This window comes from Polypterus senegalus, chromosome 6 (assembly GCF_016835505.1).
Source record: "Polypterus senegalus isolate Bchr_013 chromosome 6, ASM1683550v1, whole genome shotgun sequence".
Lineage (NCBI taxonomy): Eukaryota > Metazoa > Chordata > Cladistia > Polypteriformes > Polypteridae > Polypterus > Polypterus senegalus.
The window spans coordinates 105,767,849-105,793,537 of NC_053159.1; the positions used below are offsets into that span (position 1 = coordinate 105,767,849).

The window sequence follows — 25,689 nt, forward strand, 5'->3', positions numbered from 1 at the left end:
TTGTATTGTAGATTTAGTGCTTTAGGGGCAAGGAGTACAGTGGAAAGTATTGCTGAGGAGATCTAGCAGCAAATCCTTTAAAACCTTCACTTTTACCTTTTCACAGTTTAAGCAGACCTCATGCAGTACATAGCTTTACCAGCAATAACTTTGTTTTGTACAGTGAATGATTTCATTTTACACATCCATAAAAAGCTACACACATTTATCAGACTCACATTCAACTATTAAGTGAAAATGCTGAAATATTAGTCATCTTTGATAGTTAAGAATATATTGAAAGAACTTACAGCAGGGAGGCTTGCTGAAAGGTAATGTGAAATAGCAAGGTTTAAGTTGTCATTTTAGAAGTAACTAGTATTTTCTGTAGAAAAAAAATTAATTTCTAGCATTATTTGTCACTGTCAAAGATCTCCTTGATGGTGGCCATTTTGTTCGTCTTCAACTCTTTTGTGTTTTACTAAGTTAAAGTACCAGAGAATAATCACCCACATGCACCTACGTATATGTGACTAAACTAAACTAAGTGAACTTTCCTCTTCAGTTGCACTTCCCTTTTCTAACCTTCTCACTCAATTACTGTGTTGTGGTGAGATGATGCCTTCACTTAAACTGTTAAACAGTCACTAAAGAATGCCGTCCTGTTTGCTGGCTGTGCTCTCTGCTAGAGGAGGCAGTTTCTTTTTTTATCATGAAGTTGTGAACTGTTTCAGGCTGTCCTTTGCAGAATGCAAAGTGATGTAAGTGGCTTAAAATGTCAGGCATTTTTGAGCTTCTCTCAACTGCTAAAGAAAGGACAATGCTTTTATTTCTTTCGCCTCAATTGAATATGACCTTGGCAGTATTCAACAACACAAATGTCTTTTTTGCTCTTGTCGCCTACACTAATAATTTGTATGCACAATGACAGAGGGAGGAAAGTTTTATTTTCTCTAGCAATTGTTGAATTTTTTTTTGTTTTATTCAGTACTTTTTTGTTATGTTTGTATTTTTTGAGATTTCTCATAAAAAGAGCTAAGAGCATCACAAATTATGAAAAATTTATCATGTTGATTCTTAGTTGGGTTTTAGAGAGACCTTATGGTTTGAACATAGTAGACCTATAGGCTATGTTTTGTATAGATTTCATATATAGTCTTGGCTTGTATAGGATCGTTTCTTCAGAAAGAAAACAATATTCAGCTGTGGAGATTGGGAGGTAGGTAATTCTGTAAAGTTTGTTTTTGTAATCGAAATACATTTCCCTTCCTATCTTGACTGTTTTCCATTACATACAGTAATGCTGTGGGACATGATGTGAAGTGGGATGAGTGTTAATACTGCAAAAGCCATTATCAGTCGACTGTGTTTTGTTTGTAAAATGGATAGTGAGCAATAGTCAATAGTTTTATTCGTAATATCTTAGACAATGTGTTTAATTGGAGCTAGTCTCCTTTTTGTTTGGTTTAAAAAGTTTATATGTATAATAATATATATATATATATATTTATAATATATATATATATAATATATATTATATATATATACTGTACATATATATATATATATATATATATATATATATATATATATATATATATATATATATAAACACTTATTTTTGGCTGACAACTTGATGATAAATACAATTGGATGAAAAGCTGGAATTAACTGTAAGGAAGAGGATATATTTACAATGCTATCCTGTCTCTGCCTTTTCATACTCGAGCCCCAGAAAAATGTGAGCTGGACTGTCTTCTTAATAGGCTAGTGATTGGCTGTTATCTGATGCTATGTATATCATCTCTTGTATTGTTATTTTGGTTTAGCCCTTTGCAGTTATTTCTGTCAATCTTGTTGGTGTGTTCTTACTATTTTATTATAATTCATTTTTGTTTATAAATTTGTACATTTCTTTGAACATGAGCATTGGTAATTAATAATAACAAAAACAGTTTCTGTCTATGTTTAGGTCTTTTTTAGGGGTGGCACCTTAGCTAAATTGGAAGAACAGAGAGACAATCAAACTAGAAGGAATATCAGTCTTTTTCAGGCTGCATGCAGGGGTTATCTTGCCCGACAGGCCTTCAAGAAGCGAAAGGTAAGATGAAGAATTTTTGTGTGATATGTGCAATATACAGCATAACTGTATATGTTTTTAGATGTCTCAGAAAATATTTTCTGCAAAAAAAGTATGCATTGAACAAAGGTATAATTCATTAACTTAACAGTTCATTTGTTACCTGCTTTTAGACATCTGCCCTTAAAAAAGAAAAATTAAGCCTTTTATTAAAGGTATTTATGAAATTCAACATGGGTTATGACGTAACCCATAGAAAATTACATAGAAAAGGCTGTACATTAATTTCAGTACAAACTTTATAGTGAAGTACTATTGATTACTTGACTATAATTGTATCAAGATGTTGCATGGTTAAAATAAAAAATACACAAGTACATTTTTCTGTCTTGCTTTTGTTTCAAGAAGTTCCTGATGTCTCTTTTTTTTCTCTACTTTTTTAAAATATTCTTGGGCTATTTGCCCAATACATTCATTATTTTAGAATGTAATCATTCATCTTGAAAATATTGTGCTCATTCTTGCCTGTATCAACATATGCCCTTTTTTTCAACAATTATAAAAAGTATATTTGTACAGTTTGCAGTTTGCCTGTATGTTTGTATAGATTTCTTTTGTGTATTCTGGATTCCTTATAGTGATATGCAGTTAGGATGTCAGCTAAGTTTTAAATTTTTATGGTTTGAGTATGTTCACAACTTTAGTCTATTGGTTTGGTTCCAATCTTTTTCCTGTAGCTACTGGAGTAGACTAAGGCTTCCCCACAGTTTGCACAAGTTAAGAAAATCTATAGATGGCTGGATAAAGTTTAAGAGGTGGCCTTTTCATTCTGGCATGATTGAGTAGGCGACGTAAATTAATTTTTTTAATATGGTCATACTGGTTTGAGTACTTTAGCCTGTAAAGGTGCTGTGTTTAGGAGCATTTTGTATGTGTTTCCATTGCTTGCTAAGGCTTTTCAGTTTACTGGGGTGTTAAACCCAAAACAATAAGCACAGTAGCAGAAGGTATTTTAAATATATTCTCACATCCTTAATTGTCTACTGTTAGGGTTAATTAGCAGTTTGAGTTTTAATGATTCCAAACTGCTTTTTGCCCGCTCTTAATGATTGCGGGCATTTTCACAGAAAGAATTTTAGTCTTTTGTATCTACAACATTTTGCAAATTATAAGGCAGCTTTAATATCCTTTAATCATTATTTAATTAAGGGTTAACTTTAATGTTCAGATTTAACCAATAATATGCAACTTTCATCATTATAGCATGTTTGCATCTCCAGTTAATAAAGAGTCAAGTCTTCTGTACATTCATGGATTTAAACACTGCAGGTGGCACCTTCAGAAATACAAAGCTACAAAATAATTAAAGTTAAACAAAACAGTTTCTGTACCATGATTTGATCTATAGCCTGACAGATATTTACCCTGAGAATAGTATTTTTAAGTAATTATTTAACTGCTGAAAAAATACTTTTCATAGAATTTTATTTAAATAGGCAGGTTACAGATAGGTCTAAAATAATATTTAATGTCTTGTCTTGGATAATCTTTCTTGAATAGAGCTATTAAAGTCTTTAACAGATCTATATTATGAACAATTTACTATTTATAGTACACTGTCAATTAGCCCACCAGAAACTTTTCTTGTTGGAACTGAATCAAGGACAAAAGTGGACTGTTTTAGATGATTAATTATTCCACAAAACACAGCTACCTATTTTTAAATAAGTTTAATTCACTGTATTGATGCATGCTGGTATTCAACAAGATTTGCTTTTGAGGGCTCTGTGATAATAGATGTTATGTTATTCATTTTGTTCTTTAAAGAATGCTAGAAAAGACTGCTTATCTGCTAAAGCTTTCAAAATCCATTTCATCAGTCATTACTATGTCAGCTGTGGGCCCCAGTTAGCATTAAAATGTTCCACTTCACATTAGGACAAATGACACAGCTGATTTAGGGAAAGGAGGGAGGACTTATTCCAGTTGATTTTGTAACTTTGCATGAAATCCTGGTGCTTCATATCCTAGAGTTAAAAACAGGACGTTGCCTGCCTCCTAAGGAAATACATTTATCTTATGTTTGACATTTCCTCTTGAAAGGGCCACATTGCATAATGGGCAAGAATCAGCTTAGTAAGAGTACAGATAAAATACAGTGTGAAACAAAAGTCATATAGGCAGAACTAGAAGGCAGTACAGTAATCCCTCCTCGATCGCGGGGGTTGCGTTCCAGACCCCTCTACGATAGGTGAAAATCCGCGAAGTAGAATCCATATGTTTGTATGGTTATCTATACTAATAAAAGGAAAAGCCCTCACTGACTCACTCACTCACTCACTGACACATCACTAATTTTCCAACTCCTGTGTAGGTAGAAGGCTGAAATTTGGCAGGCTTATTCCTTACAGCTTACTTACAAAAGTTAAGCAGGTTTCATTTCAAAATTCTACACATAACGGTCAACAACGTCCGCCATGTTGAACTTTCTTATTTATGGCCCCATCTTCACGAAATTTGGTAGGTGGCTTCCCTGCGCTAACCGAAACCGATGTACGTACTTATTTCGGTGGTATGATGCCACTGTCGGCCGCCATATTGAATTTTCCAAACATCACTAATTCTCCAACTTCCCGTGTAGGTAGAAGGCTGAAATTTGGCAGGCTCATTCCTTACAGCTTACTTACAAAAGTTAAGCAGGTTTCATTTTGAAATTCTACGCATAACGGTCATAACGGTCAACAACGTCCGCCATGTTGAACTTTCTTATTCATGGCCCCATCTTCATGAAATTTGGTAGGCGGCTTCCCTGCGCTAACCAAAACCAATGTACATACTTATTTCGGTGGTATGATGCCACTGTCAGCCGCCATATTGAACTTTCCAACGTCACTAATTCTCCAACTTCCTGTGTAGGTAGAAGGCTGAAATTTCATACTTATTTCGGTGGTATGATGCCACTGTCGGCCGCCATATTGAACTTTTCAACTGTCTTTGTTACTTATGGGCCCATCTTCAAGAAATTTGGTACGCAGGTTCCCAATGCTAACTGAATCCTACTTACTTACATATATACGTCCATAGCCTGCAGCTCAGTCACCGTGTGAGGCGCATTGGGTCCCCCATCCCAACGCCTCTCACGTTGTTGGCTGCCTGCCTATATAAGGCCGTCCGTCGCTCCAGTCTCTACATTCCCTTCCTTTCTTCGCCACGGGATTCACGTCTCCATGCTGATAACTACAGCCTTTTTATTTAATCCACGGCGTCTCCGCTGTTTTATTGTTCATTTATTACGATTATAGTTATTGTGTAGGTATTTTAGACTTACTTTACATTGTTCAGGTACCCATTTCTTTTATCATTCCAACCGTACCCACATTAACATGTCTGTCAAGGTGATCACCATCGATCAAAGAACTGTCACTTACTGAGTGGTTTCCATGCCCGGAGATGGCACCTATCTTTTCCATTCTCTTTGTTACATATTGCACGGCCATATCAGGCTCACTCTTGATATCTGGAGAAACATTGTGTCTTATGTATTAAATGACTGGGACAGGTTCAAGGTGTGGACTGATGACAGTACAGGAGATAATTATACTACACAGGAGCACTATAAGAGTGAAATGCTTAAGCCCTTCACCTATGCATCTGCATCTGAGTTGGTGGCTGCTGCTGAATTGTTCAGTTGTCACTTTCAAGTGTACTGAAATGGCCAAATATTTTACACCTTTGGACAACCGCCAATGCCTCTTAAACATCTTAGATTCACAGGTGACGATTTCAGTAGTGGACACTTTGATGTTTATGAATGTTTAAACTCTCAAAAGCTGGATGTGAAGTTATCGATGAAACTGGTTGTATACTTACAACGCTTGACAGATGCCGAATGTCACTTCAATACAAATCCTACAAATACTGTCGTAATTGAAACAAACCATGAAACTCAAACCAATTATGACAGCAGCAATCCAAGCAATGAGATTTGAAACAAGATTACTGTTCACATGGCCAACTGTACTTGCATGCTGAAGAGTAAGCTCAGTGCACAGCTTGGTCATATTACAACCCAACCGGAGGGCCGAACTCACAATGTGGTATACAAAGAGATCCTTAACAAATAATTATTGGTATATTTTCCCTCAGTTTAAAAAGGTTTAATTTTCTTCTTAATAAAACTTTTAAGGCAGTACTTCGCCGCTGCGAAGTGAGGGTATTTTGCTATATATATATATATATATATATATATATATATATATATATATATATATATATATATATATATATATATATATATATATATATATATATATATATATATACTTCCCATGGGTTCACCACCTATGGGAGGGGCCAAGGAGGTCAGGTGCAGTGTGAGTTGGGTGGTGGCCGGAGGCGGGACCTTGGCGGTCTGATCCTCGGCTACAGAAACTGGCTCTTGGGACGTGGAATGTCACCTCTCTGAAGGGGAAGGAGCCTGAGCTAGTGGCGAGGTCGAGAGGTTCGGCTAGATATAGTCGGACTCACCTCGACGCACAGCTTGGACTCTGGAACCAATCTCCTTGAGAGGGGCTGGACTCTCTACCACTCTGGAGTTGCCCCCAGTGAGAGGCGGCAAGCAAGTGTGGGCATACTTATTGCCCCCCGACTTGGCGCCTGTGCGTTGGGGTTTACCCAGGTGGACGAGAGGGTGGCCTCCCTCCGCCTTCGGGGGGAAGGGTCCTGACTGTTGTTTGTGCGTATGCGCCGAACAGCAGTTTGGAGTATCCACCCTTTTTGGAGTCTCTGGAGGGAGTGCTAGAGGGCATACCTTCTGGGGATTCCCTGATTTTGCTGGGAGACTTCAATGCCCATGTGGGCAATGACAGTGAGACCTGGAAGGGAGTGATTGGGAGGAATAGCCCCCCCGATCTGAACCCGAGCGGTGTTTTGTTATTGGACTTCTGTGCTCGCCACGGATTGTCCATAACGAACACCATGTTCAAGCATAAGGGTGTTCATATGTGCACTTGGCACCAGGACACCCTAGGCCTCAGTTCGATGATCGACTTTGTGGTTGTGCCGTCGGACTTGCGGCCATATGTCTTGGACACTCAGGTGAAGAGAGGGACGGAGCTGTCAACTAATCACCAACTGGTGGTGAGTTGGCTTCGATGGTGGGGGAAGATGCCGGTCAGACCTGGTAGGCCCAAACGTGTTGTGAGGGTCTGCTGGGAACCGCTGGCAGAGTCCCCTGTCAGAAGTAGCTTCAACTCCCACCTTCGGCAGAACTTCGATCACTGGCGGTGAGGGATGCCGTCAAGCTGAAGAAGGAGTCCTATAGGACTTTTTTGTCCTGTGGGTCTCTGGAGGCAGCTGATAGGTACCGGTAGGCCAAGTGGAATGCGGCTTCGGTTGTTGCTGAGGCAAAAACTTGGGCATGGGAGGAGTTTGGGGAGGCCATGGAGGACAGCTTTCAGGAGATTCTGGTCCACCGTCCGGCGTCTCAGGAAGCGGAAGCAGTGCAGTGTCAACACCATATATGGTGCGGATGGTGTGCTGCTGACCTCGACTCGGGACGTTGTGGGTCGGTGGGGGGAGTACTTCGAAGACCTCTTCAATCCCACTAACATGCCTTTCAATGAGGAAGCAGAGCCTGGGGACTCTGAGGTGGGCTCTCCCATCTCTGGGACTGAAGTCACCGAGGTGGTCAAAAAACTCCTTGGTGGCAGGGCCCGGGGGTGGATGAGATACGCCCGGAGTTCCTTAAGGCTCTGGATGTTGTAAGACTGACTTGGTCGACACGTCTCTGCAACATCGCAATGACATCGGGGACAGTGCCTCTGGATTCGCAGACCGGGGTGGTGATCCTCCCCTTTAAAAAGGGGGACCGGAGGGTGTATTCCAATTATAGAGGGATCACACTCCTCAGCCTCCCTGGAAAAGTCTATTCGGGGGTTCTGGAGAGAGGGTCCGTCGGATAGTCGAACCTCGGATTCAGGAGGAACAGTGTGGAACAGTGCCCAACCAATCTACATGTGCTTTGTGGACTTGGAAAAGGCTTTCGACCATGTCCCTCGGGGAAACCTGTGGGGTTGCTCCGGGAGTATGGGGTACCGGACCCCCTGATAAGAGCTGTTCGGTCCCTGTACAACCGGTGTCAGAGCTTGGTCCGCATTGCCGGCAGTAAGTCGAGCCCGTTTCCAGTGAGAGTTGGACTCCGCCAGGGCTGCCCTTTGTCACCGATTCTGTTCATAACTTTTATGGACAGAATTTCTAGGCGCAGCCGGGTGTTGAAGGGGTCGGTTTGGTGGACTCAGGATTGGGTCACTGCTTTTGCAGATGATGTTGTCCTGTTTGCTTCATCAGGCCGTGATCTTCAGCTCTCTCTGGATCGGTTCTCAGCTGAGTGTGAAGCGGCTGGGATGAGAATCCAAATCCGAGAGCATGGTCCTCAGCCGGAAAAGGGTGGAGTGCCCTCTCAGGGTTGGGGGCGAGATCCTGCCCCAAGTGGAGGAGTTTAAGTATCTTGGAGTCTTGTTCACGAGTGAGGGAAGAATGGATCGTGAGATTGACAGGCGGATCGGTGCGGCATCCGCAGTGATGCGGGCTCTGCATCTGTCTGTCGTGGTGAAAAAAGAGCTGAGCCGTAAGGCAAAGCTCTCAATTTACCAGTCGATCTGCGTTCCTACCCTCACCTATGGTCATGAGCTATGGGTAGTGACCGAAAGAACGAGATCGCGAATACAAGCGGCTGAAATGAGTTTCCTCCGCAGGGTGTCTGGGCTTTCCCTTAAAGATAGGGTGAGGAGCTTAGTCATCCGGAAGGGGCTCAGAGTAGAGCTGCTGCTCCTCCGCATCGAGAGGAGTCAGATGAGGTGGCTCGGGCATCTGATCAGGATGCCTCCTGGACGCCTCCCTGGTGAGGTGTTCCGGGCACGTCCAACCGGGAGGAGGCCCCGGGGAAGACCCAGGACATGCTGGAGGGACTATATCTCCTGGCTGGCCTGGGAATGCCTTGGGATTCTCCCGGAAGAGCTGGAAGAAGTGGCCGGGGAGAGGGAAGTCTGGGCTTCTCTGCTTAAGCTGCTACCCCCGCAACCCGACCTCAGATGAGGATGGATGGATATATATATATAGATATATATAGATTATATATATATATATATATATATATATATTATATACAGATAGATATAGATATATATATAATGTGTGTGTATGTATGTACAGTATATATATATATATATATATATATATATATATATATATATATAGAGAGAGAGAGAGAGAGAGAGAGAGAGAGAGAGAGAGAGAGAGAGAGAGAGATATATAGATATTATATATATATAGATATATATATACTGTATATATAATGTGTGTGGTGTGTATATATATATATATATATATATATATATATATTTATATATATATATATGACAGCAACACTCATAACAGTGACAAAACAATTACATTGACGATCATGTTACGTTATTTTCAAGATGTTTCCTTTTCTTTTTCATTACTTCTTTAACACACTACTTCTCCGCTGCGAAGCGTGGGTATTTTGCTAGTTTTTATATATTTTAAGCCCTTATAAACTCTCCCACACTGTTTATAAATATTCCCCGCACAGTTATACTGCATAAACCCTTTGTATTCTCTTAGATATTAGGTAAGATTCATTGAAATTATGTATGTAAACACACTGTTTATATACAGTAAAACCTAAATATTATTTTAAAGATACAGCCATTACGATAGACAGGCCACCAGCAATAAATATGTACAATGCAAGAAAAATTGTATACAGTAAATGTGTGTAAAGTGACACTAAATGTACGTACATGTACATTTACATACAAGTACTGTAAGTAGAAAATTAATTATAGTTACTCACCAGCAATAACACGATGACTTGTCCGATAACGAGGAGTTTAGTTTTACTGCACAACAAAGGAGAGCGTTACAGCCCTTCTAAAGGAGCCTCTTCAGGCAACTGTATAGCACCGCCGTTGTTCTTCTTCCAGCAGACTTCAATCTAAATACCTAAAGCAGATTCCATCCAGACTACTGCCTTATTACATCCACTTACAACTCGTTTTGCACCCTGTTTAAAAGGACACTGTGGCTGTAGATCTTATATTCCTTTCCTACTTTTTAAATAAAAAAATCGTAGCCTCATTGATGCCGTAATGGCGTCTTACAGTGGTGTAGCTTTTCCTTTCCTTCAAAATATCCGAAACGTTTACCTTTTTGGCAATCATTAACATCTTCCGGTGGCGCTTGGGCACGGCCCCTGAAGCAGTAGCAGGAGCAGATCATTTTGGAGCCATAATAAAGGGCTTGACTATGCACAAAGATAAACATAAAAGAGCACAAAAGTTAACTTTTTACACAGCCAAACACGTTGATCCTGAATGAGCGAGACAAGACTTCCTGGTTAACGCCGCGGAATCGAATTCGGCGCTCCGTCGCTGAGCCATTCAGCACACAGGAACTTAACTGCGTTCTCTGATTGGTTAGCTTCTCAGCCATCTGCCAATAGCGTCCCTTGTATGAAATCGACTGGGCAAACCAACTAAGGAAGCATGTACAGGAAGTAAAAAGACCCATTGTCCGCAGAACCCACGAAGCAGCAAAAAAGCTGCGTTATATATTTAGATATGCTTACATATAAAATCTGCGATAGAGTGAAGGATTACTGTAAAGCAAAATTAATAAAATATTCATATTGATAAGCATAATAAATTCCACAATATGTATCGGGGAGCATAAAGACATATAAGGGTAGATTAGAAGGTGCATTTCCCAACTAGAACATCATATGCATGTAAATAATATATTTGTATGAGTGAAATTTTCAATTTCATACAAAAGCAGCAAGAGGCATAAGTGAGATTGAAAAAAGAAAGGAAGAGCATAGCCTCTGTCTGGTCCTCATTAAAGAATGACTTGGGGGAAATTTCTGAATTAGTGAACAAAATAGAAGATGGAGATGAATAGAGGGTTTTTAATTAAGTTGATAAAGGTTTACCCAAAGCTTTCTATCAGAAGCTTTATCTAAAATTTAAAGTAGGTAGCAATGGTGTCCATTAAAGAGTTGGGGGCAGCATGGATGATATGAAGAAAATGGTGTATGCATACTATCATTTGCACATTGGATCTTCGTAAAGCTTGTTTGGTTAGCTTGAATTGATTTATGCATCACTGACTATAGGCAATAAGCTAGTACTTTAGCCAACAGCTTGACTACTGATTTCATTAACAAAATTGTTCAATCATTTTGCACATTCTGTCAGGCCTTTACTTATTTGGGCAGAGAAGAGATAATGGCCATAGTAATAGGTGGGTTAAAGTGGGAAGTGGAGATGGAAGACAGAGGCAGACAGCTGCTTCCAAAAAGCATTTTTGGGGAAAACTCATCAGGCTTGGAGATTTCATAGAGTCCAAAATCTGGCCTGTCAAGAGTGAAGGTTTCTTCAGTGATACCTGTCAGTGGAAGGTCCTTTCTGAAGCAGTTGATACCTGTGGAGTGAGAAATGTAAACTGATGTATAAAAATTAGAATAAAACTTGATAAAAAAAACAATTATTTATGTCACAATGGTTATTAGTAAGGAGACCTACAGTAATCCCTCCTCGATCGCGGGGGTTGCGTTCCAGAACCCCCCGCGATAGATGAAAATCCGCGAAGTAGAAACCATATGTTTGTGTAGTTATTTTTATATATTTTAAGCCCTTATAAACTCTCCCACACTGTTAACATTATTAGAGCCCTCTAGACATGAAATAACACCCTTTAGTCAAAAGTTTAAACTGTGCTCCATGACAAGACAGAGATGACAGTTCTTTCCCACAATTAAAAGAATGCAAATAGATCTCTTCAGGAGCAGAGAATTTCAGAGAGACAGAGAGAGCGCGGCTCGCAAAGAAAAGCAAACAATCAAAAAATCAATACGTGTGCTTTTAAGTATTCCAAAGCACCGCAATAAAGCGGCATTTCTTAGAGGAGCGTCAGTATCTTCTAAGCAAACATCATCTGTGCAAACAGCCCCTCTGCTCACATCTCCTCTGTCAGGTGCAGAGAACGTCAGAGAGAGAGAGAGAGCGAGATTAAAGCAAACCATCAAAAAATCAATAAGTGTGCTTTTGGAAGCAACGTAATAAAGCGGCATTTCTTAGAGGAGCGTCAGTATCTTTTAAGCAAACAGCTTCGTGCAAACAGCACCTCTGTTCACAGCCCCTCCGTCAGGAGCAGAGAATGTCAGAGATGGTGAGATAGAGGCAGAGACAAGCAAACAATCAAGCTCCGCGCGGGATGCATATCTTATAGCATTGAGGAGTTTTAGTTAATATGTAATACATGCTCTGATTGGGTAGCTTCTAAGCCATCCGCCAATAGCATCCCTTGTATGAAATCAACTGGGCAAACAAACTGAGGAAGCGTGTATCATAAATTAAAAGACCCATTGTCCGAAATCCATGAACCAGCGAAAAATCCGTGATATATATTTAGATATGCTTACATTTAAAATCCGCGATAGAGTGAAGCCGCGAAAGTCGAAGCGCGATATAGCGAGGGATTACTGTATTCTAGTTTCGATGAAAGTGTATATTTTCGGGTTATGGTCCAAAAATTTACTTGACTTAGAAATACAAGTAAAATTCCATTATAACGAACTCCCAGGGACCTAAAAAAATATTTCGTTTTAACGAAAATGACGTCGTAATGAGATTCTGTATTTGTTACTATAGTGCTTTCTTTAACTTGTGCTCAGGCGTTTGCAATCATTTCAGTAGCTTCTTTCGCGTTAATTTTAATCTCTCCTGCCTACAAATTATGCTGATGAGAATTTTTCTCAGTATTTTCTTGCAATAATACACTTCTTCAGGGTGCGAATGATGCCCAAATCCAATGGCTGAAGCACTGCCGTGCAATTGGGTGGGAGGAATTCAACACGAATATTATCTAAATGTGGAAGCATGTTGTGGGCAGCACAGTTATCAGTCAGGAGCCGAATCATCCTTCTTCATATTGTGAGGTTTATGAACTCTTTTGAGACCCCCCCACCCCCTACCAAATGGGAATGACACGATGAAGTGCGTCCCAAAGCACGATTGCAGCATCTGTGGAAGATTGTTTGTCAATTGCTGGGGCAGGGCAAAAACAGGCTCATAGTGGTGCAGTGAAGCGATACAGCAAATCATAAAAGATCAGGGTCACGCTATAAGTCCCTGTCTTGCATCCCAAAACATGAGGCTGAGTCTCAGTACTTTAGCAAAACCAGGTTTATTCAGCTTGAAACAGGAATGGCACACTTATTTATTGTAGCGTGATCTGCCACTCTGCTATACACAGACACAGCAGTCAGGCAGGATCGTGGCCAGATCAGTGATCAAGTAATCCTTTTACAATGTTCCTTGCATCACCCATTAATATCTTTTCTGTTTGCTTTGGCAGAGAGATGCAGCATAGCTTTGAGCCCGCTGTTGCCCTGGTAACAGATAAACAGCCTTCCATAGACACGGAGATCGGACTTCTGGACGATCTTCAGCGTGCTCTCTAGTTGGGCGAGGTCCCAAGAGAGTTTACAAACCTCACCTTTTCTTGAATGAGTGCCGCATTAATAGGAATGTTTCTTTCAAAAGGTATCACTGAAAAGCACAGAAAATAAAAAAGGCAAAAAAAAAAAACATTACAAGGAAGGTTCGAAGAAAGAAAAAAAAAATTACAATGTTTCTGTTTGGGGATCGTTGTGCACAACTGAGCTGCGGCCACAGAACTAGCTGCTCTGTGGATGATTCATTCAGGCATTTCAAGGTCTTTTGGTCACTTCGTTGTAATGAAAGTATCTGCTGAATGTACTTCGTAGTAACTAGATTTCTATAGGCTTACATCATATGGGGAAACTGTCGGGACCATAAAAACACTTCGTTGTAATGAAAATTTCGTTGTAAAGATATTCGTTGTAACGGGATTTTACCTGTATAATGATGTGCCCAGGTGTGATGTATCATAAACACTGCATTGCATAACAGCAAAGAATTCAGTTCTGCTCTAGTATTAGCAATGAGATGGTTATGTCACTGATTAACCACAATAGTGTGAGAACTCTCTAAAAACGAAAGACATGTTTCTAAATTCAAAATAAGTTAACAGGAGTTGAACACCAGGTCACTAGTAAAAGCAATTGTGGCATTGTGAAGTCAACCCTTAATGGTAAGCCAGACAAATGCCAGGTCCTAGGTACTTCCAGTATTAATTTAGATAAACTCCTCTTATGTAAGCTCAGAGAGTTCATGAAACTGAGAACCATGTTCAGTGTAGCACAGAGAAAATGGAAACGTCAAAGAGAAGAAACAAGTAACAGAGAAAACGAGAAACTAACATCCCTCCCCTTTTAACTGTAATCTGTGACCCCTTCTGACTGAAACTGTCTTCTCTCTCCTACACTCATCCTGGAAAACAAAATAAAAATAATAACCCTGTGTTAGTAACAAAATGCTCCACTAAAATTAAAACTACAAAATCAACATTCAAAAGGTTCATCTGCAACTGAAACGGTCACACCTGCTGCCCATGCCTCACCAAGCTGTGATGATTTAATAGCACAGGGATATCTGGGAAATGTAGTCCAGAAGCCTACAGAAACTTAAATACATGTTTTTAGAGGGATCACTTTTTTATGAGGCAAATTGGATTGATTTCTATCATTAAGGTTTTGGCTAAATTTTACAGCTGGATACCCTTCCTGGCACTTAACCTCTCTATTTATCTGGGGTTGGGACCAGCACAAAGATGGGCTGGTTTTCCTCCCAGTGGCTAGAATCAGAAGAAGATGGGTATAGAAAGAAAATGGTAAGTTAAAGATGAGAGTGGGCTCCCTGAATGGACAATGACTGGGAAGGAAGAGAGTTGATGAAAAGGAGGAAAGTGGGAATACTGTGCTTGAAGCTAAATGGAAGAGTTATAAAGCAAAAGAGAAAGGAGACTTTAAGTTGTATAATGAAGCAAATGATCAAGGAAGAAATAGTGTAGGTATGCACAAAGATCTTAAAGAGAGTCTTGTCAGTAGGAGTTGTGATAGGGTTGTGAGTGTCAAGTTGGGCCTTGGTAAAACTGTAGTTATTATAATTTGTGCATATGCTTCTCAAGTGGGCTGTGAGAAAAGAAGGAGGACATTATCTGGTGCACAACTGGATGAAGTGTAGAGCAGGGCAATAGGGAGAAGAGGTGATTGTTGGTGGTGATCTAAATGGTTATTTGGGAAAGAGTAGAGAGAGGATAGAGAGGGTACATACAGGTTGGGGAGTAGGGGAGGGAAAAGGGAGATAATAATAAAATTTGCCATGGAATCTGAATTGATAATACTTAAATATTTTGAAAAAATTTAAATCAGCTTGTGACATAGAGCAGTGGAGAAAGAAAAGCCAAATAGACTTTCTAATGTGTTGAAGATCATATTTGAAAGAGTTAGGGCATGGTAAGGCCATAAATGAGTTGTCATTGAGTGTGATATTACAGCATCAAGTGGTGGAGATGGACTGGGAGATCAGAAGCAGCAGGAGAATTAAACCAGAGCAAGCAGCACCAAGGATAAACTGGTGGAGAGTTAAAAGGGGAAGGCCTTTAAAATAGGTTTAGGGAGAAAGTTTAAATGAAGTGCAGTCATTTGAGAGTGTGGAGGAAAGGTGGGAGAAAAAGTGAAGTTGTATTAAGAGTAGGAGAAGAGGTGTTGGAAGGGATGGCTGGATGAGCCTACTTGGGGGCAAAGAGACATGGTGTTGGAAGTAAAAAGGTGCAGGATGTGATTAAAAGGGGCAATGAAGAAATGGTACTGATCAGGGACAGAAGAGAGAGTGAAATGTATAGGCATACAAACAAGGAGACAAAGAAGGCAGTGGCAAAAGCCAAGGTACAAGCTGTGGAGGAGGTGTATGAAAAGTGGGAGTCAAAATAGTGAGAGTGAAGGATTTTTAGAATAGCAAAGGCTAGGAACAAGGCTGAAAAGGATTACAGTCAGATAAAGCAGATTAAAGGTGAGCAAGATGTGGTCTTTAGTGTGCATAATAGGATGAAACATAGACGGCAGAGGTACTTTGTAAAGCTGTTACAAATGAAAGTATTATTAAGTAATACTTAATACTTAAGTAAACTTATTAAGTATTTTCCACAATTATGAAATCCTTTCACACACAAAAGTAGAGGAAGTGTAAGTGATGGATGGGGCATTTAGAAGAAAAAACATAGTAGTACTTTCTTACCGTAACTCCTTATACAAATATACCTACTATAAGTAATGCTGGGATCATTGTCTAGTTTTATCTAAACAACCTAAGTACAACATAAAAGTAGCAACTGCCTAGTATGCAGTTGCCAAGCATTGGCATATTGTATTAATAATGGAATGAATTCTAAGTTTGTAACTTGGATGAAATATAGTTTATCCTTTTTTAAGGTACAGTTGCAGTTTGGGATACCCACTGTGTGACTAATTTAAAGATTCACTTAAAAGGTGGTTCCAAAAGACTGCTTATAGAGCTGTGCAATTAATCCTTGTGGATTGGGAATCTGTAGTTTCCCATGGAGTTTTATCTCTTTCATCTAATTGGCAGTGGAGTGGAAGGTTTATCCCTGCATGATTGCAAATTTACACGAGTAGCTTTGTCATCTGCACTTGTTTGTATCATACTGGGAAGATTTGTATAAAAGTCAAGGTCCCCAAGTGATCATGTAGCTCCGAATGCATTCTTAGCAAGTTTTCAACTTGTTCATGTAAATTTGATTGTAAAGCCCTTCCGATGTACTGGAAAGTAGTTCTCAGTTTGTGCTACAGGTAAAACTGATAAAAAGATATTAAGCTTAGAATAAGAAATCTTTCTAGGGATTCTGAAGCACAGTTTTTTGTCTCTATAGCATTCTGATACACTGATATCTTAATAATGATAAAGGGAAGAAAGCAAGTAGGCAGGGAATCAAGAAAATAAAGTTATGTGACCCAATTACATGCAGTAGTTGTTGAAGTTACATGCCCAGTCCCCAGTACTGATTTAGTCTCACTTTAAGCAAGTTAACTTAACCTACCAGTTCTGTAATTTCAGAAATGTGCAAGCAGTTGAACTATTGTGGCATGTCATCTGCTTTGGGTACATATATCCATCAAATAAATACATATATATGAAGGTGACAACATGCTTCAAATTAGAACTGCAATGATCTTTTAAGGTTATTGTATTTCACCACTCTGCTATTACTGAAATTTGAGAAACATGATGAGCTTTGCACAGGTATCTTTAAGATTTAAAGCAGAAAGTTACATTGTACTTTAAATTGCTTGATCATTGGCTTAAAATTAATTATGAAATTTTAAGTGGAGGCAACATTTGCACCTGTGTTCTTTTTTGTTAATTAAACATATATTTATTGCCAAAGCATCAGGTACCCTAATGGAAATGCAGAATTATTTTTGCTCTGAATCCAAAATAGCTGCAGAATGTTCACTACAATGCTTTATGAATATAATACTGTTTTAATTGAGGTATTAGCTATTCTCTTCTTATTGGATGCAGCAGCATGAAAATCTTACATGTGTTGTTTGGCTGCTAACAAAACAACAAGCATCCATAATGACTTTCTGAAATATGCTGCTTTAGTGGATCCCTTTCCCTGCTTCTTTGTCCACATTATCTGTAGTTATGTTTCCCATATTTGGTCACATTTTCACCTAATTTTAATCACTAGGCAATGATATAATATCAGTGGTGCTTGTCTTGGAACTATAAAAATCTTCATTCCTTTTACTAAAATTGTTTGTATTAAAGTCATGGAACATATTCTTCATGAATACACTCTAAATAGCTAAATTTGTGTTAGTTTTTATTAACCAGTTGTCATCTATTAGTAATAGTTAAAGTATTAATCAGACTTTATGGTACCGGCAAATACTTCATGAAGGTTATGCCTGATTGCTTATGGGTACTTTTTTAAAATGAGATACTTGCAGTATTGATGTAAGTCATGGTAAATGATTTGTCCTTTTTGCAAAATGTAACACTTTTTCCTCAGATGATCTTAACTTTGGTGTTGAGAATCGCTGAACTTAACACTAAATTTGCACTGATTTATATTCAGTAATGAATCTACTTTCAATTGGGTGGCTTAAGTCCATATGGAGTCTAATAAAAAAAGGCCACTATATCATTAATGCCTGGTTCATGATTTGGGAAGTTATATAATGTGATGGTTTTGGTTATGATCAAGGGCATTATGATTACTCATTAGCGCAGTATGTTCATAGGATGATCAACCCTGAGTGGTGTAATGTGTCACCACTCGGGACTGCCACTGATACGGAAGGTGGACTCTGACCTAAATCCAGTTGAACATTGTTTGAAGGCACATAGATTCTGCTTATTAGTACAGCTATGTCTCAGCTGGCCAGTGACATCAGACAGGCTTTGAATGATGTCTCACAACAAAATATCTACGCTAGTATTTCCCAACCTGTGGTACATGATGGAACATAATAAACTGAGCACACTGCAAAGTGAACTAAGATAAACTGAGAGAGAGAGAGAACACCACTACTTAAGAGAGAAAAATAAAATGTCACAGTTCTAGTTACAGTTGAAGGAGAATACAATTATCCTGAATTTTTAGTCTAAAAAAGCTTTTATTGGTAGAACTTTTATACATTTATGGAATTGGTTCAGAAATAAAAAATACCTGATTTGTGCTTAATTTTGAGGGCACAGTGATGTGACCAAAAATCTGTCAGTTACAGTCATTTAAACTTGTATTGAGGGAGCAGAAGTGATGGTCATAGAGGCTTTGCAGTCATCCTGGTTGTATTGAACATGGCTACAGTTGTGGATTCTAGCACCCACATCACTTGATATGTACTAAATCTGAATCAGTACAACAGTGGGTACTAGACATGCCCTTCCTTCTGTATTTATGTTGACGTTTTAGCATTAAAAATGATATTGTGGTATTGATAATCACCTTAGAATATCACCTTTAGATTTCCCTAATAAGAATTCAGTGCATAATTTAAGGCCAAAAAAATTGGTACTTTGAAACATTTCAGTTCCTGAGGGAGGTACACCATAATAAAAAGGTTGAGGACCCACAATCCAAATCATCATTCACTAAATGTCACATTCACATTTCATGTCATTTTGGTAATGTTGAGCATGCCGTTTATTATTTTATTTGGAGTAACCAATTTAAGGAATTCTTCTAGAGACTTGTTTATGTAATCATTTGTTTTGTGTATTATTTTCATTGTACTTGCACAATTTAGTGAAAATGTGACATGATGTTCATGGTGTTCACAGTTTATTTCTATGCAAATATAAAGGTAAGTGACTTTACATGTAGTGATGCAGTAGTGCTGATGTAGAAGGGTTTTTTCGCATCTTGTTGGATAGAATACTATCAACTTTATTTTTTACTATTGACATTCAGTTTAGTTAGCTATGTGAGGGACTGATGTTCTACTAAAACTTTGTGTTGTACCTGATGATGTTAAAAAAGACGTTGACTTCATCAGCACTAATGTTGGTTTAAAAGGACTGTGTACATGGACCCATAGAGGAATGCTTTTTGATCACATTACTTAAAAATAAAAGAAGCTACATGTTCATACAATACAACTGAAGCGCTAGCAGAGTGATGAGTAAGCAATGTAGCTTACTCAAGGTCTAAAGACAAGTTGCCTTTAATGTTTATAATACTTCAAACATATTCTTAATACTTAAACTTCTATTAGGACTGTAGTAAGACTGCCACTCCTGAAGAAGCCTGACAAACTGAAGGAACTGAAAATATTTTCATCTGATAAGTGATTACTATTATAAATATTACTATGCAGCAGAAAAATTGTTCATGTCTAGACACCTCCAAACTGTCCAGCTTATAATTTTGGAGAATATAAAAATTAATTTGTTAAAGCCATTGAATATTCTTATTTAAATTCTTGTAAAAATTGTTGGTAGTATTCTCTCAGTACAACTTTCAGTTCTTTTGTGTACAACACCCATTCTGGTATTAGAAGGACAATCGGGCTTTTAGAATACTGAGTGGTAGATCCCAGAAAGTCTTAATTTTGTTTGTTACTAGAGCAGCCGGGTTTGCTTATTAGTGGTAAAGTGCAGTCTTCCTTTACTGCTCAGAGAACATATTTTATTTTGAAGATGTAAGTTGTTTTGGATTTAAAGATCTCCTTAAATGGTGCCAGTAATTTCTTAAGGAAACTGAATTGTCAGGAAGTCTCCCATCCTATTTTTATGTTATTTTGAATTTCAGGTCACTAACTTTCTATATACAGTAGTGTTCTTGAGTGGTTGCTATAATAGCAAGGTCTTATTTTTGAATGCTCACTCCTGCTCTCTGCATTTTATGGACTTTTTGCTAAAGCTGTGATTACCTGCTTTTTTCCTTTCAGATACAAGATCTTGCTATACGCTGCATCCAGAAGAACATTAAGAAAAATAAAGGAGTTAAGGATTGGCCTTGGTGGAAGCTGTTTACTACTGTAAGGCCACTTATTGAGGTCCAGCTCACTGAGGAACAGATTAAAGAAAAAGATGTAAGCATTGACCTGCCCTTTATTCTTTAACCTTTACAGAAATTGTTCAGCATCACTCACAAATGTTAGCATCAATTGCATTTTTGCCCTAAGCTTTTGGACCTGCCACTCTTTCCTTTGATAAATGTTATTCATTTATAGTGTGTATGCGTTCTTATTAATTTCTTTGGTAAATAATAACTACATTACACTCACACCATTCCTATTGAACAATATGGCAGTATATTGATTTAGGTTTTATAGGTCAAATATTAGTGTTCCCTATTTATGGTTGAGTTGTGCACAAAATCATTGTAGACTTAATTTTTCAAAATGTTTTTCAAGTTTTACTTAATTGTAACTCTGAATTGAATTCCTTCTCCCTTTGGCCTAAAAACACATAGCAGCCACAGCATGGATCAAACAATAGTGCAATTTAGAGCTGGAAACAACATTTGCATGTAGATAGAGTCCTTTGATCACTTTCTTTGTGGGCACAACGCGGGACTGTCAGCACCAAAAGATTTGAAGTTCCAGGTTAGAAACAGACAAAAACTCAACAAATCAGTGGAAAGGGGCAACTTTCTGATTTCTTTGCTCTTTTCTTTCCTTTCCACCTCAAATTTTAATTGAAGTAGAAATGCAATATTTTTTCATCTGTATTCTGAACATGAGAATGGAAGGTCACTGTGGTGTTAAACAGGTTTTTGTGAAAGCAATGATGTTGTACCAAAATATGGTGCTGCAAATCTGAGATAAAAGTTTGTTTTTGCAATATGTTTTTTTCTCTCTTTAAACTTCTCATAGGAAGAAATTCTGCAGCTGCGCACCAAGTTAGAAAAAGTAGAAAAGGACAGGAATGAGCTACGCTTGAGCAATGATCGGCTAGAGAGTAAGGTATGCCTTGAACATAAAGACATAAGCCTTGCCACACTGGATAAAGTTGCATCTGTTTCAGTTTCTGTATTTTAACACAATGCAAAATGATATTGCATGCTATTTCTATTCATCATAATCCTACAGATCACAGAGCTCTCTTCTGAACTTGCTGATGAGAGGAATGCAGGTGAAGCAGCATCACAACTCCTAGAGTCTGAAACATCAGAGAGACTGCGGCTTGAGAAAGAAATGAAAGAACTCCAGGTAACATGTCTCTTCTTGTTGTGCTATTGGCATGTTACTGGATAAATATGTTTTTTACTGTTTTTTCTTGATGTAAAATTACTAAATTTTACAGGAATTCTGTAATTTAAAGTAAGATATTATGCTTATGAACAAGAAATTAGAAACTAATAAAATATAAAATGCAGGTTTTCATACAGTATTTGCAGCTATTGCTAAAATGGTCTCTAAATCTTCCAATGGGAAGTTATTTTGAATGAGCCAGGCTCTAGTATCTTAGTTTGTGTGGAAGTGTTTTCAATAATTAGCCAAAGGATGCAAAAGTATTATTAAGTATTATTAAGTAGGAAACTGATGTCACTTGGCATCCTTTGTATTTACACTGTCCCAAAGAACTTTACACAAACATTTGTGCATATAGTGCAATAGTTTGCATATTTTTGCCCAGTGTACAAATATATTAAATAACCTATAATGATTAAGCAATGAGTCAGCAGTGGCAATTGACCTTGCATTACATACTGCTTACAGTTGTAATATATATCTTAATTGTGTATTCTTTCACCCGGATTGCTTACTTGCTTTTTTTTGTATATTTGTGGTTTAGAGCAAACTAACTTCTAGGTAATGATATACAGTGCATCCGGAAAGTATTCACAGCGCATCACTTGTTCCACATTTTGTTATGTTACAGCCTTATTCCAAAATGAATTAAATTCATTTTTTCCCTCAGAATTCTACACACAACACCCCATAATGACAACGTGAAAAAAGTTTACTTGAGATTTTTGCAAATTTATTAAAAAATATAAAAATTGTGAAAGCACATGTACATAAGTATTCACAGCCTTTGCCATGAAGCTCACAATTGAGCTCAGGTGCATCCTGTTTCCCCTGATCATCCTTGAGATGTTTCTGAAGCTTAATTGGAGTCCACCGGTGGTAAATTCAGTTGATTGGACATGATTTGGAAAGGCACACTCCTGTCTATATAAGGTCCCACAGTTGATAGTTCATGTCAGAGCACAAACCAAGCATGAAGTCAAAGGAATTGTCTGTAGACCTCTGAGACAGGATTGTCTCGAGGCACAAATCTGTTGAAGGTTACAGAAAAATTTCTGCTGCTTTGAAGGTCCCAATGTGCACAGTGGCCTCCATCATCTGTAAGTGGAAGAAGTTCGAAACCACCAGGACTCTTCCTAGAGCTTGCCGGCCATCTAAACTGAGCGATCGGGGGAGAAGGGCCTTAGTCAAGGAGGTGACGAAGAACCTGATGGTCACTCTGTCAGAGCTCCAGAGGTCCTCTGTGTAGAGAGGAGATCCTTCCAGAAGGACAACCATCTCTGCAGCAATCCACCAATCAGGCCTGTATGGTAGAGTGGCCAGACGGAAGCCACTCCTTAGTTAAAGGCACATGGCAGCCCGCCTGGAGTTTGCCAAAAGGCACCTTAAGGACTCTCAGACCATGAGAAACAAAATTCTCTGGTCTGATGAGACAAAGATTGGAATCTTTGGAGTGAATGCCAGACGTCATGTTTGGAGGAAACCAGGCACTGCTCATCACCAGGCCAATACCATCCCTACAGTGAAGCATGGTGATGGCAACATCATGCTGTGGGGATGTTTTTCAGTGGCAGGAACTGGGAGACTAGTCAGGATAAAGGGAAAGATGACTGCAGCAATGTACAGTGACATCCTGGATGAAAACCTGCTCCAGAGCGCTCTTGACCTCAGACTTGAGCGACGGTTCATCTTTCAGCAGGACAACGACTCTAAGCACACAGCCAAGATATCAAAGGAGTGGCTTCCGGACAACTGTGTGAATGTCCTTGAGTGGCCCAGCCAGAGCCCATACTTGAAACCAATTGAACATCTCTGGAGAGATCTTAAAATGGCTGTGCACCGACGCTTCCCATCCAACCTGATGGAGCTTGAGAAGTGCTGCAAAGAGGAATGGGTGGCACTGGCCAAGGATAGGTGTGCCAAGCTTGTGGCATCATATTCAAAAAGACTTGAGGCTGTAATTGCTGCCAAAGGTGCATCGACAAAGTATTGAGCAAAGGCTGTGAATACTTATGTACATGTGATTTCTCAGTTTTTATTTTTAATAAATTTGCAAAACCTCAAGTAAACTTTTTTCACGTCGTTATTATGGGATGTTGTGTGTAGAATTCTGAGGAAAAAAAAGAATTTAATCCATTTCGGAATAAGGCTGTAACATAACAAAATGTGGAAAAAGTAATGCGCTGTGAATACTTTCCAGATGCACTGTAGAAATTATATAGAAAAGAAAAATATAAACTTTGTTTGGTAGTTTTCAGTCTTTGTTGTTGTGTTTTAGTACCGGATATCACAGATGAATTTTTCAGTAAACCAATTTGAAGGAGTTTTGGAGGGTTTAGCACAGTACTACAAGTTTTAACTGGCCACTAAAACAACTTTACTATTGTACTTAAGGTCATAGATTGAGGATACATCTATCATTTGACACATTTTACAATGGACATATAATGCCTATTTATGCTGTGCTAACACATATGATTCATTGGTGCAACACAGAGTTGTTGGCGTTCTGCTTCAGTGTGGTGTTGATTAATATCTAAATCAGCCAGAGGTGGTCTCATACTTACTCTCATAATTACTGAGACTTGGTTTATTGGTAATATAAGGATTTCTTTTAGAGGTGGCCCATGTTTGTAAAGATTTGAAACTTCTGTTTGATTTCAGATGAAGTTTGATAGCATGAAGAAGCAGATGGACTCTATGGAAATGGAAGTAATGGAATCAAGACTGATTAGAGCTGCAGATCTCAATGGTGAACTGGATGATGACGACTCTGGTGTGTTTATGCAAGATTGGTCTACTTGTAATCTATCCTTTTTTTTTAAACTGTTCTTTGTTTATGTCCTGTTTAAACAGTGCAGTGCCTTGTAATCATAAACTTAATTAGAAAGGAACATTAAGAGTAAGAATATCAATGTTTAGCTGGACAAAGTGCAATAGAATTGCACAGTGATTGTTGTGTTATGTTTCTAATGGCTGTGGCCACTCTATTCTCAGGTGGAGAATGGAAGCTGAAATATGACAGGGCAATGCGAGAGATTGACTTCACAAAGAAGAGACTACAGCAGGAGTTTGAGGATAAGATGGAAGTAGAACAGCAGACTAAGAGACAGCTTGAAAGGAGGGTATGTGCACAAGAATTGGTTGTGCTCTGCAGAACAGCTGGAAATCATGATTGAATGTAACAGGAGTGCATTTGTGCCTTAATCTGCTGAAATGTTTGCATTGTACTACCATCTGAAAAGAAATAGTAATGGCACAATTTGTGAATATCCTCATTATAATAATAGTATGATGGTGGCATAATTAATGTCATGACTTCTCTTTAAGAAGTAACTTGTGAGACTATAACTTAACACAAAAGCAAGATTCCAGGTAGACTGCATGGCATAGCAGAGAAGGAAAGTTATAATTTTCTCCTTGGCTGGGAATAGAAAGAGGTTTTTCCTTTGTGATCCTCAAAACACATTGTGCTGGAGTTTCACCATTATTTGGATTTTTTCTCACATTTATGTCATGTGTAGCTGACTGATTTGCAAGCAGACAATGAGGAGAATCAACGATTGGTGCAACAGTTAAAGAAAAAATGCCAGAGACTGACATCTGAACTTCAAGATACTAAACTGCACCTAGAAGGTCAACAGGGTCGAAACCATGAACTTGAAAAGAAGCAAAGAAAGTAAGTTTTTTTTTTCCTGGTTACAGTATAAATTGTTGGCAAGAAATATTGTCTGGTCTTATTTGCTTTGTTATTCTTTTATATACTTCAGGAATCTAGGAAACACTGTAGTGATAAAATGTTTAGATTCAAGCATGATTAATGCAGTGTATACTGTGACCAAGGTAAAATGTTACCACTCCGGTTCACAAAGCCTTGGGTGGACTTTGGAGG

At 38.6% G+C, this 25,689-nt stretch overlaps 1 protein-coding gene across 12 annotated transcripts in view; it reads left to right on the plus strand.

The window, feature by feature from the left end:
* Window positions 1–25,689, plus strand: part of LOC120531362 (unconventional myosin-XVIIIa-like) — a 295,511-nt gene that overhangs the window by 197,551 nt on the left and 72,271 nt on the right. For all 12 annotated transcript variants that reach the window (XM_039756696.1, XM_039756697.1, XM_039756698.1 and 9 more), the window contains 7 exons: window positions 1,952–2,080; window positions 20,490–20,633; window positions 21,420–21,509; window positions 21,636–21,755; window positions 24,462–24,573; window positions 24,795–24,922; window positions 25,322–25,476. In XM_039756696.1, coding sequence (XP_039612630.1) covers window positions 1,952–2,080; window positions 20,490–20,633; window positions 21,420–21,509; window positions 21,636–21,755; window positions 24,462–24,573; window positions 24,795–24,922; window positions 25,322–25,476 — 878 coding nt within the window. The remainder of the gene's footprint in view (window positions 1–1,951; window positions 2,081–20,489; window positions 20,634–21,419; window positions 21,510–21,635; window positions 21,756–24,461; window positions 24,574–24,794; window positions 24,923–25,321; window positions 25,477–25,689) is intronic.